The sequence below is a fragment of the Polypterus senegalus genome, chromosome 4 (genome assembly GCF_016835505.1).
Source record: "Polypterus senegalus isolate Bchr_013 chromosome 4, ASM1683550v1, whole genome shotgun sequence".
Classification (NCBI taxonomy): Eukaryota; Metazoa; Chordata; class Cladistia; order Polypteriformes; family Polypteridae; genus Polypterus; species Polypterus senegalus.
The window spans coordinates 127,693-139,928 of NC_053157.1; the positions used below are offsets into that span (position 1 = coordinate 127,693).

At 55.7% G+C, this 12,236-nt stretch overlaps 2 protein-coding genes across 3 annotated transcripts in view; one reads left to right on the forward strand and one right to left on the reverse strand.

The window, feature by feature from the left end:
* Window positions 1-4,088, forward strand: spata4 (spermatogenesis associated 4). Its single transcript, XM_039750072.1, has 6 exons — window positions 1-184; window positions 2,195-2,324; window positions 2,590-2,708; window positions 2,951-3,171; window positions 3,261-3,362; window positions 3,903-4,088. Exons 1-6 carry the CDS (start codon window positions 78-80, stop codon window positions 4,013-4,015), a joined length of 792 nt encoding a protein of 263 aa, XP_039606006.1. The 5' UTR covers window positions 1-77; the 3' UTR covers window positions 4,016-4,088.
* wdr17 (WD repeat domain 17) overlaps window positions 4,073-12,236 on the reverse strand; it is a 24,664-nt gene continuing 16,500 nt past the window's right edge. Inside the window, exons 14-30 of one of the 2 annotated variants that reach the window (XM_039750069.1) lie at window positions 12,048-12,197; window positions 11,082-11,212; window positions 10,858-10,983; window positions 10,616-10,771; window positions 10,461-10,525; window positions 10,005-10,137; window positions 9,749-9,840; window positions 9,567-9,666; window positions 9,306-9,445; window positions 9,170-9,190; window positions 7,568-7,679; window positions 7,110-7,251; window positions 6,641-6,743; window positions 5,781-5,882; window positions 5,492-5,590; window positions 5,213-5,396; window positions 4,073-5,026 (exon numbers count right to left, since the gene is read on the reverse strand). In XM_039750069.1, the coding sequence (XP_039606003.1) occupies window positions 4,907-5,026; window positions 5,213-5,396; window positions 5,492-5,590; window positions 5,781-5,882; window positions 6,641-6,743; window positions 7,110-7,251; window positions 7,568-7,679; window positions 9,170-9,190; window positions 9,306-9,445; window positions 9,567-9,666; window positions 9,749-9,840; window positions 10,005-10,137; window positions 10,461-10,525; window positions 10,616-10,771; window positions 10,858-10,983; window positions 11,082-11,212; window positions 12,048-12,197 (1,976 nt within the window). In that variant the 3' untranslated portion in view covers window positions 4,073-4,906. The remainder of the gene's footprint in view (window positions 5,027-5,212; window positions 5,397-5,491; window positions 5,591-5,780; window positions 5,883-6,640; window positions 6,744-7,109; window positions 7,252-7,567; window positions 7,680-9,169; window positions 9,191-9,305; window positions 9,446-9,566; window positions 9,667-9,748; window positions 9,841-10,004; window positions 10,138-10,460; window positions 10,526-10,615; window positions 10,772-10,857; window positions 10,984-11,081; window positions 11,213-12,047; window positions 12,198-12,236) is intronic. The other variant, XM_039750070.1, reaches the window with a different exon arrangement.

Consider the following 12,236-nt stretch of genomic DNA (forward strand, 5'->3'; position numbering starts at 1 on the left):
GTTACCGGGGCGACGTAAATAAGCGGGCCCAGCGCGAAGACAAATACGCCACCGCCAGCTCGCCATCCTGTAGGACTATGAGTGGCTTTTATCCACAGCCCCCGAAAAAGACGGGGGTCCCTCGGGAAGTGCTCAAGTGGCTGCAAAGTCTCGATTTGTCGTTCTTTCCTAAAAATGTCCGCAGGTGAGTACTCTTGTTGCCGAGTGTTACGTAACAGCCACCTGCCGCCGTGCCTTTACCTGGCCAACGGTCTATCCGGCAGTCCTGCGGGCCAGCGGGGGTGGGCGGTCGAGCAAACGTCTTCTCTTTGGCCCCCCCATGCCTCAATGTGCCCGTGGAAGACATGGGCTGCGAATTTAGGGGACTTCAGCAGACGCCAGCGAGGTGGATAGCGAAAAGTGCAGACCCACACCCTACCCCGACCGAAGCACTTGCGGTTTGTGTCTGCGATCCTCTTTATCGGAATGTGCAGCACTTCCTGCACTCGGCCATCTGCCTGTGTCACCGCACCAACTACCCCCAATCCCGCTGCAGCCCCCGCTCTCAGCCGCCAGTCTGGTCCTCCAACCGGTGAGCCGCGCGGGCAGGTCGGTCAGTTTGGTGAGAGCCGAATAAGCCATCGGGGGGGGGCAGAAAGAGAAAAACGCTCGGCCGAGATAGACGTGTAGCTCTGGCGGCGAAAGTCTTAAAGAAGCGGCCGGCTGATCTACGATGGGACAGCGGAACTGCCACCCAAATGTCACCCGTAACGACACTCTTTTAGCGTCTTCCTAAACGGGCCATTCTTAAACTGCGCAGACTTGTATGCATACCCCCCAGTAGGTCAGGAGTCGCCTGAACTCGAACAGGAGCCACGCGAGGGGTGTAGAAAAGCAAAGGACCCCCAAAAGAGCCCCTGAGTTCAGCACGTGTGACAGAGAGAGCTCGGGCGACAAACAGTAAAGTGACCTCGATGGCGCCACGTCCAGAGACAAACCAGAGAGGAAAGAGGAACAGGAAGGATGAAGTCTGCATGAGGACCCTCCTTATTGTCGCCATATCTGATATTTTTAGCCGTGTTTGTGTCGCTTTATTATTATTATTATTATTATTATTATTATTATACGATTACTGTATTGGGGTTCCTGAGCCAGAGAAGGGAGGCATTGGCAGAGCTCCTTTTGGGGCGCCTGAAGAAACTGCTTACACCGGCGACAGGGACCTGAAGCTCGCGAGACCCCCGGCTTTACGACGAATTGAAGTGTTACAAGTACAAAGACGAGCTCATCCGGGGCTTTAGTTTCTCGCCCCCTTTGGTCCAGCTGCCGTATAAAGGTGACCAGTAGGACGGGGACGACTGAAGGATGGTCTGTCCGCGGTCCAGTTTGTGACATTCTGCTCAGGTGCGTCAGGTGTACAGAAAGATGTCGCCACTGTGCGACGCGACACGTACATCATCCAAAAAATGCGCCCCTTGACGATCGGCTCTCCGCGAGGCGCTGCAGTTGCTGAGCGCGTTTCAGAAGTAAAGAAAGCCGGCGGCTCGCCATGGAGGACAGCAGAGCCCACGAGTCGCCGGCAGTAGACCAGGGTGCGCGGTCATGCGCGGTCATGTGCGGTCAGTTGCCCAATCGAAGCCCATCCCGGTTATTTTGGTCCATCTGTGACTGCAGCCCGCCCTTTCTCTCCCAGCCCGGTGCGGCGTCGTCTGCGCAGGCGCGTTCACCTGTACACGTCATCTCCACGAGATAAACCCGCCAGCTGGGAGCCGCCGCCGTCTGACGTCACGAGCTTTCACCATTCAAATGCCCGGCGTCCCCCCGTTTCTGTCGCGTCCCCGGACCACCTTGGCGGTTTTTAACTTTCTGACTGTGACGAGTCTTTAGATCGGTGATTTTTTGAAGTTTTAAAAGTCGTGATACTTCAGAGATTTCAAGGGCTTCGGACACACTTGATATAAATGGGCACCGAAATGAAATCCTAGCCCCTTGCATCACTGCCAGGTCCTAACACTACAATATTGATCGACAATAAACCAACCTTCACTTTTTGGGGTATGCTAGCTGCCCTGGTACTGGGGGGTTTGCAGCATAGCCCACTGGTGAGCTCTTAGATGGTAACCCCTGGTACACCCAAACCATCCTGGCTGGCCACCCTATGCCACCATGCTGTTGGTCCACCTGCAGACCCCTAAACGCTCTCCCACTCCCACAGGGATTTCTCCAATGGATACCTGGTAGCCGAGGTCTGTTCCTGGTACTTCCCGGAGGAGGTGCCCATGCATGCCTACGACAACAGAGCGTCACTGCCAACCAAACTGGGCAACTGGGCGCTGATTGAGAAGGTAAGGAACACTTGGCGGCAGGTCTCCCCCTGTGCGCCTTTTCATTTGTTTCTTTAGTAAGAATTTTGGACCCTTTGGCTCTGCCATCTATGTGGGTATGTTCACCAGGTGGTCCGCACTTTGGGGCTGGCTGGTGTCTGAAGAGCTCAAGTCCTCTGGGCAGACACTATGGGCCAGGTGGTGGTGGTCCGCCGCCAGGGGGCAGTGCTGTGCAGTACCCTGAGCCCCTCACAGGCCCACCTCCTTCTGCTTTTCTTTTGCTGAGGTCTTATCCAAGAGGGGCATTCATCTCCCAAAGGAAGTCATCGAGGGCACCATCCACTGCAAACCAGGAGCTGCTGAACTGCTGGTGCAGGAGCTGTATTGCCGGCTGACCAACAGAGAGTGAGTACCAAGGGGTAATGAAGTCATGCCAGCCCTTTGTGGACCCCCCACCAGGGCCCATGAGTGTTATGGAGCTTGGGGTCACCCCATAGAAAGGGGCCACACTGCCACTCAATGTGCCCAGCCGTGCCAGGCTATGTGTGACAAGTCACATTACTGTCCCTAGCGGATTTCACTTTTGTCCATTTTCTGTCCAATTGGTGACATTTTCTTTGGAGTGCCATTTGTGTGTCTGCCCGTAGGATTAAGGCGCTGCAGTACGAGGGCACGGACTTCACAGACCGACAGTACCAGGAGAAGCTGCCCATGGTCGCCCGGTCAACGGCATCCAAAGCCATCAAGAACAACATCACGCTGAGTGAGACGCTGCACGAGACCAACATCGAGACGAACAAAAGCAAAGCGCAGGCCATCATTCACATGCACCTGCAGCAGCGGCAGCTCGAGAGAGTCCAGGACCCGAGTAAGTCGGGGGGCATAGGCGGGCACGGAGCCAACCTGCTCTGCCCACGTGTGGAGTGCCACCCTCACCAAGCTTTCTTATTCCGACAGAAAGGTTCAGCGTGAAGCCCACACTGGGTGAGCTGGCCATTCGACTGCCACCCACTGTGCAGCAGGAGGTGACCACAGAGACCCGAGGTCAAGAGCCACCAAGTAAGTCATAGACTTTGACATTCCCATAAAGCACCTTTGTCTCTTGTTTACCATCTGCTGCACTAACAGTCTCCACTTTCAGAGCCCCCCCCTGCATGGCATTGAGCCTGGTGGTGCCAGCCATTTAGCTGGCACAGAGCCCCACAGCAGCAGGACTAGGGCTCCTGGTGGGCCCAAAAGTCTCGGGCAGCAGCAGGCAGTTTAGAAGTCATGTGACAGGACCAAGTTGGGGGACGATCACTCAGGCTGTGGTGCCCAGTGACTGCCCTTCTTCCTGGCCTGGTGGTCGCATGTTGGCATCACTCAGTAGGCCACACTTTCCAAGTGAAGTCTTCATGGCACCATGCCCACCAGCCTTAGTGGTCACTCAGCTCTGAGGCTGCTGTTTGCCTGGCAGGTGAGACTCCAGTGTGTGAGGGTGGGCATGTGTGCTGTTGACTTCTAAACGTGATGTAGGGGCTGGCATAGCGCCCCCTATGGCCAGCACACACCAATCTCGTCTCCTTTCCTGACATTCGATTTAATTTTTCCCGTTCACAGAATCCCCCCAGCCAGAAATCCGAAGCAGAAGTCACATCCAGTTCAGGGAGATCGACGTGAGGCAGACCAGTAAAAGGAGTCTGGTGTCGGCGTCCCCCATCAGCGGAGACTAACGGCCCACCCAGGGGTCAAGGGAGTGGAAAGAAATCACTAAAAGATAATAAAGTCTGTGCAGTTGGACAAGTGCTGTTTAATCACATGGATGACCTAAGATGAGCCTGGAAAGGACACGTCCAGAGAGGAGGAGGAGGAGGAGGAGGAGGGCCACCAGGGGGCGACATGCGCACGCACGCACACACACACACACACTCACGTGTGCAAACAGACTCGCCACGAGGCACACGCTGAGCGATGCAGGTGAAGGGGCACAGGACAGCTGGCACCTCTCTCGCCCGTGACGCCACGCTCCGCTTGTCACTCCTCCCACACCGCGTGCAGAAAGTGAGCATGCCATCGACAGGTCGTGTGCCCAGCTAGCACCTCTAGGCCTCTTGTGGGAGAAGGACGGTCTTGTGAGAAACAGAAAAGCCCACCACCAGAGCTGCCAACTGGCACTGTGCCAGCCAGCTGCCCGTCTTCTCTTGTGCTTTTCTCAGCCCATCTCTCACCATGAGGGTTCGACTACACTCTACTCTTCCGTTATACGATCCTACAAATCGAGCCGGTTGTCCTTTTGTGCTACAAAGCTGCTGATGAAGAAGACGCCAGGTGGGTACAAAACGTCACGCGGCGCATCCGGGTATCAAATATGCAGCAGCCGATTGTTTAAAAAACGGCCGTCGGAGGAAACGTCTTCCGCTTCACTCATTTGCCAGATCTTGCAAAACCTCACTGCGACGCGCGCCAGCTGCTTGGCTGAGACCGGCGGGAGGTTTTGTGGAAATGCCAATGTCCCACGCGCTGGCTGCGCCCAGTCATGGCGACTCGCCCTAATGCTGCCCTACTTCTGCATTAATGCATGTCACTAATTATGAGATGCAGATGCTAAGGAGCCAATTCTTCCTTCAGAAGGGGTTCAAGCGAATGCCTGTGCCCAGCGGTGAGAAGGGGTTCACCTTGGCCCACATCAAGGCATCGTTCAAGGAAATTGCAGATTTTCCGTCTTCCAGAAAAAACACGGGACCCTGAAAAGAGAAAGACAAAGGATGAGTGGCACCCAACGGCGCCCACCTCTGTCACTGAAGGAAGCCTCACCCCCTCCCTCTGCTTGCGCTGTCCGTCACCTCTTGTGCTGACTATGCTGATTGGCGGTCTGCCTGGCCCCTCTAACCCTGGATGGCACAAGGTGGCACGGGCCAAGATGACCATACCTGTATGCGCTGGCCGGTGAGACAGGAGACGTGCACGTCCGAGTGGCTGGGCAGGTTGGAGCCTGTGACGTAGTCCATGCCAGTCATTCCCCTGAGGGGCTCCTCCTTGATCCGCTGCAGTAGGACCTCGTAGAGCTGCTGCTGCGCCTCTGTTGGCGAGCCGTATGGCGCCTCCTCTAGGGGCCTAAGTAGAGCACAATGGAGACAAAGGAAGCTGATGAAGGGCACGACGCTCCGCCACCCGCCATGGGCTCGGGTCAAACAAGCTGAGCGCCTTACTTGGTGGCAGACGGCGTGCAGGCCCTCCATGCGTCCAGCTCGGCCGACAGTTGCTCGATCTGTAAAGGCACGGACACCTCGCGCCTCTTGAGCAGCTGACTAGAAAACACAAGAAGAGGGGCCAAGGGGTCACTGAGGCGGGCAGACGCTGCACAGGCCTGAGCTCAACCATTACACGTTGGCACCACCGGCTGTGACTGGCACGCTGGTGCACACTCTGCCAACGAAACCTGGGCTGCCTGGCCCTGGCACTCTTGGTTGAAAAAGAGCAGACTGGCAGTGGGCTCACCTGGTGTACTCGTAAAGTGCTGGCACAATGCTGCAGTAGTGCCTCCTTATGGCCAGCAGGGCGCCAATGTAGCCACACAAGATGAGCAGCTCATTGCGATGCCTGTGAAGAGAAGGGCACAGCGGGGTCATTGCACGTCGCTCACTTTGGTCATGTTCTGCCATATAGCGCCTTGACCACTAGCCCTCCGGTGCCAGGAGCACGCTCGAGGTGCTGCCTGCTGTGCCCACAAGATGTGTTTCACACTCCGGACCCTCTGAGTCTCCTCCTTCACCCACATTTCTTATGACAGCCACAGCTGATGCCCCATTTCCAGTACTCAGTTTGGCCAGAAGACCCGGTGGCAAATTGCCATCATCGATCATGTGGGCTATTTAAGGAATTTTGCCCCCCATAGCCCAACACATTCTGGGTGGCAGCCAAAAAGATGAGAGGTCAAATGGGCACCCTGGTCCACCTCGAGACACAAGGCCATGTGTACGATGCCCAGTTCTGGAGGCTGAGCAGGGACATTTAGAAGAACATGGAATTAGGAGGTAGGATGGGCAGTGCCAGCTGGTGGGCAAAAGAGCAAAGAGGTGCCCCCACATGGCCTGCTTCAGTATTACAGCCCACCCTCTATCACCTGTCTGCTGCTGTGTGGCCCACAACAGCGTAATGTCAAAGCCAACATTATGTATGGGCACCATTCACGGTGGGCACTCTTTTATTGTACCCTCGGCCCAGCGTGTGGCCGACCTGCTGTACAGCGCTTCATCCCAATCAAGGCTGTTTAAGAGGGCCACTTGGATCAATGGACTCTCCGCAGGGTGACGAGGTGGCCACCGGCCCGTGACACAAAACCTAAGGACGTCACTTACTCGCTGCACTTGTGAAGCATCAGCCGGTCGGTCCGAATGTAACTCAGGAGGTCCAGAACAGGGTGGGCAGAATCGATGGTCCAGTCAGAGCTGCCGATCTGTTCTGTTGAAAAGCACAAAGAAACGTCACCACGTGGTACAAAGAGGGCAGCGAAGTGGGGGTGCCCCCTGGACAGATGACCTGCTGTACAGCCCCTTTCTGAGGCTAGGTGAGTACTGGGTCATCTCCAGCTGCTCAGGTGCCCAAAGGCCTCATGACACGCTGCTGTCCCCAACCCCTAGCAGGACGCCCACCCAGCCAACCCAAAGTGCTCAAAGCCTTCTTGAAGGGCAATGCCACTCTCACTGGGGGTAACCACTCGCCACCTTTCTGGAAAGCAAGGCATGCTAGGAAGTGCCATCTTTTGCACATTCTATACAAACAGTAGCGGGCACAAGACAGAGAAGGCAATGGCAGGGCACAGGTTACCTTCAACAAACTGGATGCCAACTGGAAGTGCCTTTTCAGGCTCTGAACTCAGCAGGTGAAACTTCACGGCCTGGAAGATGTCACCTTCTTGATATGCACTCTCTGCCAAGGGGGCACAGTCTTCTAAATGTGGCAGGTGGCACTGTGGGAAAACAAGGCAGCAGGGGCTGGCATTACAACTGAAGCTCATTTAGGGTGTCACCTGCCTGCTCCTTCATTCATAAGCTAATGTCACTTATTCCTATAAGGAGGTCTTTGGTCTTTGCCTGGCAAAGAACTCACAGTTGGCATAGGTGGTCAGGAGAAGAAAATGGTTGGCAGACTTCTTAAGCTGCTATGGCACCAGCTTGTAGGCTCACCCTGACAACACGCCCACTAAAAGAGAGCCTGGCACCCCTCACGATGAAGGTGTGGTGAAAAGCCGAGGCCGAGTCCCAACATCAGGTGTGCCCACTTACTCTGTCCCGAAGCTCGTTGATCTCGGCAGAGCTCCCTGGGTAAAAGGCACACAGCTTGGCCAGGAGGACTTCGTTTTCGGGGATCTTTAGTATTAAATCAGCAGCCAAATCCCTGAGGAGCGAGAGGAGAGACGTCAGATGCCAGTGTGCATCATGGACCCGCGTCACGTAGCAAATGAGAAGAGGGCAAAGCAGCAAAAGTGTCACGAAGTCAGGAAACATTGGCACCTTTATGTCATACAGCAACTTCCTACCCCAAGGTGAAACATTGTCCCCAACTAGGGCTCTGCTCGGGGTCACACTTTGAACTGGCAGCCTTAACCTCACACCACAGTGCTTCAAGACGAGATGCCCTCTGCCCTCCCAGCTTGGCACTCTCTGGGCCACCTACAGCCCAGTTTGACTTCAGCTTGCAGGCTGCTTGCTATGCCAACCTGTGCTCAAGCTGCTCACCAGGCAGTACCTACCAAGTCCTGCTTCGGTGGCACTTCAGTCTTCTCTCAGTCATCTTTGCTCAGACATCACCCCAAACTCGACTTTTGTGCCAACTTGTAAGAAAGTCACAGGGTAACTAAACCGAATGGCAGGCCACTGGCGCTATCGCTGTAGACTGTCAGGATGGTGGGAGGAAGAGCGCTGTGGCAAAAGCTGCCACTCAAGTGTGCCAGCAAGCTGAGTGAAAACCCACCCATCTATGGGCACAGCAAACATGGAGAACCTTTATGGAATCCTCAAGATGACTGAAGAATGATGCCAGCGTCGTGACGAGGGAGGGCAGCTTTACTGTCCACATGTCCGGGTGTCCACACTGTCAGTGCCACACTGGACACCTTCATGTCACCTGCTCAGTGGGCTGCTGGATGGCAGGCCTGCAAAACAACTTCTTCATGCTGTGGACATGCAGCTCACCACAGTGACTGAGGACCAGTCACCCCAAATGCAAGTTTGGGGCCGTAGGATGCCCTGTGGCAAGTGCACTGGCATGGAGCAGCACTGCACGCAGTGTTATGAGATCCCATCAATAGGGGGCACTAGCTATGCCTTGATGTTACACAGATAAGTCACACGTGTCGATGGAGGACATTAGGAAATGGACAAGTGGCTCCCCAGACTGAGACAGATGCCAGCCATCCGACAGAAAGCTGGAGTCCAGAATTACAGGGCCACCTGGTGCTGCCACAGACAAGCCACTCTTGAACCCTTACTTGGTGACTGGGCAGAGCGTTACAGATGTGGAGTTAAGAAGACTGGCATTGCCAAGGGCTCAACTGGCAAGAGTCGATAACAAGGTGACTGAAAGGACAGTGTTGTGATGGCAGAAGGCAAGATCAAACCACCTTGCCACTAGGACGGGGTGACACCTCATGTCAGTTATGCCAGGTGGGCACCTCTGCTTTATTTTCTGCCCATTTCTCTTTCCTGTGTTCCTGTTTTTAGTGGTTTTGCTTCTTGGCATCATTTTTTGGCTTACTAGCACCCCCTTCAAGGCCACTTTATATAAACCAGGACCAAGGTGCCAACATAAAAAGTGAAAGGAGTGCAGCAGAGAAGGGGTGGAGCGAAGCATCAGCGCAAGCAGGGCACGGGCACTGGGGTATCTACCTGAATCCCACAGACGGAAAGCTAAAAAAAAGCGCAGAATAAAAGAAGGTGAACTCGGTGCCATGGCACTCGGCCGCTTGAGACACCAGGCCTGACCCGAGGCCCCAGGCTGTGCCCACCCCGTTGAGCCACTTACCAGGTGGCTGTGCTCATGTATTTCCTGGCCAGCAGCTCGAGGACGTAGTGAGTGGCAGGCTTAGCTTCTTCATCCAGCACGGTGCCCACGTAGACGGCCAGTTCCAGCTCGTTGCCACGGATCAAACTAGCCAATGCCAGCTGCAGTAGAGAGGTGAATGTGAATGACCGCAGTGGTGGCTCACACTGCCCACGTGTCCTCGTAAGGTGACCATAATGCATACCCGCTCTTTTAGTGCTCCTGCACCTTAAAGGTCCTTACCTCGATGTTATCTACCGCTAGGTGGCAGCACGCAGCAAGCACTGCCTGCCCGTCCTGGAAGTGGCACTCGGCGAGCTCTGTGCTGACCTGCTGCAGCAGCCTGCAACAAAACGAGAGGCACTCAGCTGCCTGCAGAACATGGCACACCATGTGGGCAGATGTTGTGACTGGCACACGCTTACCCGTTGTAGCTTTCTAGGCTGCCAGCTTCAGCCCCAGGGGAGCTGCTCATGGATGAGATCTGTGGCACCTGGATGTTTCCTTCACATGCCGCCTGCTCGTCACAAACAAGACAGAAAGGTGACAAAGGTGAGGGTCCCCCGAACCTCAGTTATCAACTCAGCTCACGACTCTGACCACCCAGGACTCATTCACGCCTGATGACGTAGTGCCCGTGAGTGGCCTGAATGGCACCTGTCTCACCCACAGGACGGCTACCTGTGCCACAAGCAGGGCTTCCCTCAGCTGTCCCCTCGAGGTGAAGAAGGTCACCAATGTCTTGACGTCACCAGTGGCAATGCAGTAGGGGATGACGGCGTCACTTTCCTCTTGAATCAGCTGCTCGGCTCTCCTGCAAGGCCAAAAAGAGACCCTTAACTGAGGCGGGGGGCACATGTCCTCAGTGAATGGGTGGCCTGTGTGTCACCAGGACTGTCACAAGGGGAGACCATGCGGGCGGACACCTGTGGACTAGTGGAGGCCGCGTGTTGGATGCCCGTCCGTAGGAGATTGGGGCAGCCCACCAGTGGATGGCGAGGCCACATGGGTGGACACTGGGATTTCCTGGTGCCAAGATGCCAACATGATGAGTAGAGGGTCAGTAACCTCATAGGTGGGTCAGTGACCTCTCGTCGTGTGGAGGACTGGTGGTCCTCGCCTCGTCATCCTGCTCACCTCTGCATGAGTTTCCTCCAGTACTTCATGGACACGCCGGGCGCCACGGACAACGCCTTATCCCACTGAAACGAGAGGCGAGAGCACGCTGAGTGACGTCTGCGCCAAGAGCCCAGCATGCCGTGCCACGCTATGCCATGCACCCGTGTCCTCACCTCGCCCAGCTCCACCATGAGCTCACAGTACCTCTGAATCTGGCCCAGCCGCAGGTGGATCTCGGCCGCCTCCTTGAGTCTCTCCTCCTTGCTGGGCGCGCCGATGCCCCCGCCAAACTTGGACATCTTGACGATGGTCAGCTCCTGGGCCTCGGACTGCACAGAGACAGAGTGGCAGGCCATTGCAGGTGCCCGTGGCCCCTCAGACGCCCACTTGGCCGAGGCTCGGGGCCGCTACTCACCGTTTTGAACCTCACCAGGTGGCGCATGTGCATGATGCCCTTGCAGTAGTTGAGGGGGAGCAGACTGTCATCCTGGCCTTTCATCACGGCCGCCAGGTCCCACAGGTTCTTACTGCCCCCTGGTGGCTGTGGGAGGAATGACAGGCACAGAACACGGTGGGCAGGATGCAGAGCCAGAGACAGCCTCAGGGCATGATGTCCACTGGCCACACTGTGCTACTCACCGACAGGCACTCAGAAAACCAGCGCAGCTTCTTGGTGTGCACGTCGCTGGCCAGCTTGTCCAGCTCCTGCTTGATGTCCCGGGACACTTTTCCACAGAGGAGAGGTGGGGCTCCTGGGGCCATCGCTCGATCTGAAGTGACAGATAGTGACATCAGAATCAGACGGGCACATGTCAGTCTGTGGGGTTTAACTCATTTGCCACCATTGATGGACAGACCAGGTCTTAGTGACGCCAGGTGGCACTCCATCAGACTGCCAGCTGGAGTGTGTAAAATGCCAGTAGGGGATGGGAGGCTAAAAAGTGACCCTAGGAGGCACATCCCCAAAGATGTGTGACACAAATGACAGACACAGGATGGTGATGACAGCTCATCTAACACTTCTCTGGAGTGTTGCCTGCCCAGGTGCCCTCTTCCAGCTTAGACACCCCAACACTAAAAAGGCACAAGTCACGAGAAATTAGAGAAGCTCTGCCAAGTGCCCGCTGGGTGCCCAGTACGCCCGCTTGTGAACGTCAGCTGCTGTGTGATGAGTGCAAATCACCAGAGCTGGTATGGCCACGTCACTGGATTAGTCACCCAATGAGATGCCAAGCATAAAGTGGCAAAGCACACAGAGATTGGCACAGGAGGAGAGCAAAGAGTTGCATTGTGGGAAATTTGACTGCCTTTTTTTCCTCAAAATTCCTGCTGCAGTGTCTACTATGTCTTTACTGGCAACGTGGCGTGATGGCTGTTTTGGGCAGCTGTTCTGCTCATCTTCCTCTCATTCGTTCCTGAGATGAAGTTGGCCAAGTTGAGAGTGTACATGGCCAGCCATAATGTTGTGACCCCAGCGTGGGCATCACTGTGGCGTAAGCCCAGTGGAATGAAAGCTCAACATGGAAAGCCACTGCCAGGCCAAGAGTGTGACCTCCCACTTGGGCAAGCCGCACCCTCGGCACCTGGCACGGTCGCCAGCCCCACCTGTGTTTCCGATGATTTCTTCCCAAACGCGGTCGACTAAAATGTTGATCTGCAGCGGAGCGATGAGTGGCGTCAGCGACCAGAGCCGCACCGTGGAATCCCGGGAGCAGGACGCCATCGTGAAGGGTCGGCTGGGGTGGCACGTAAGACCTGTGTGGGCAAGAAAACAGGCGCCCGTATGAGGGGCAT

What these genes read in the sequence shown, in the direction of transcription:
- spata4 (XM_039750072.1), top strand. Translation starts at nt 78, where the DNA reads ATGAGTGGCTTTTATCCACAGCCCCCGAAAAAGACGGGGGTCCCTCGG. An exon ending in ACTGGGCGCTGATTGAGAAG is followed by an intron (nt 2,325 to 2,589) that starts GTAAGGAACACT and finishes TCTTTTGCTGAG; the next exon opens with GTCTTATCCAAGAGGGGCAT. An exon ending in TGCCGGCTGACCAACAGAGA is followed by an intron (nt 2,709 to 2,950) that starts GTGAGTACCAAG and finishes GTCTGCCCGTAG; the next exon opens with GATTAAGGCGCTGCAGTACG.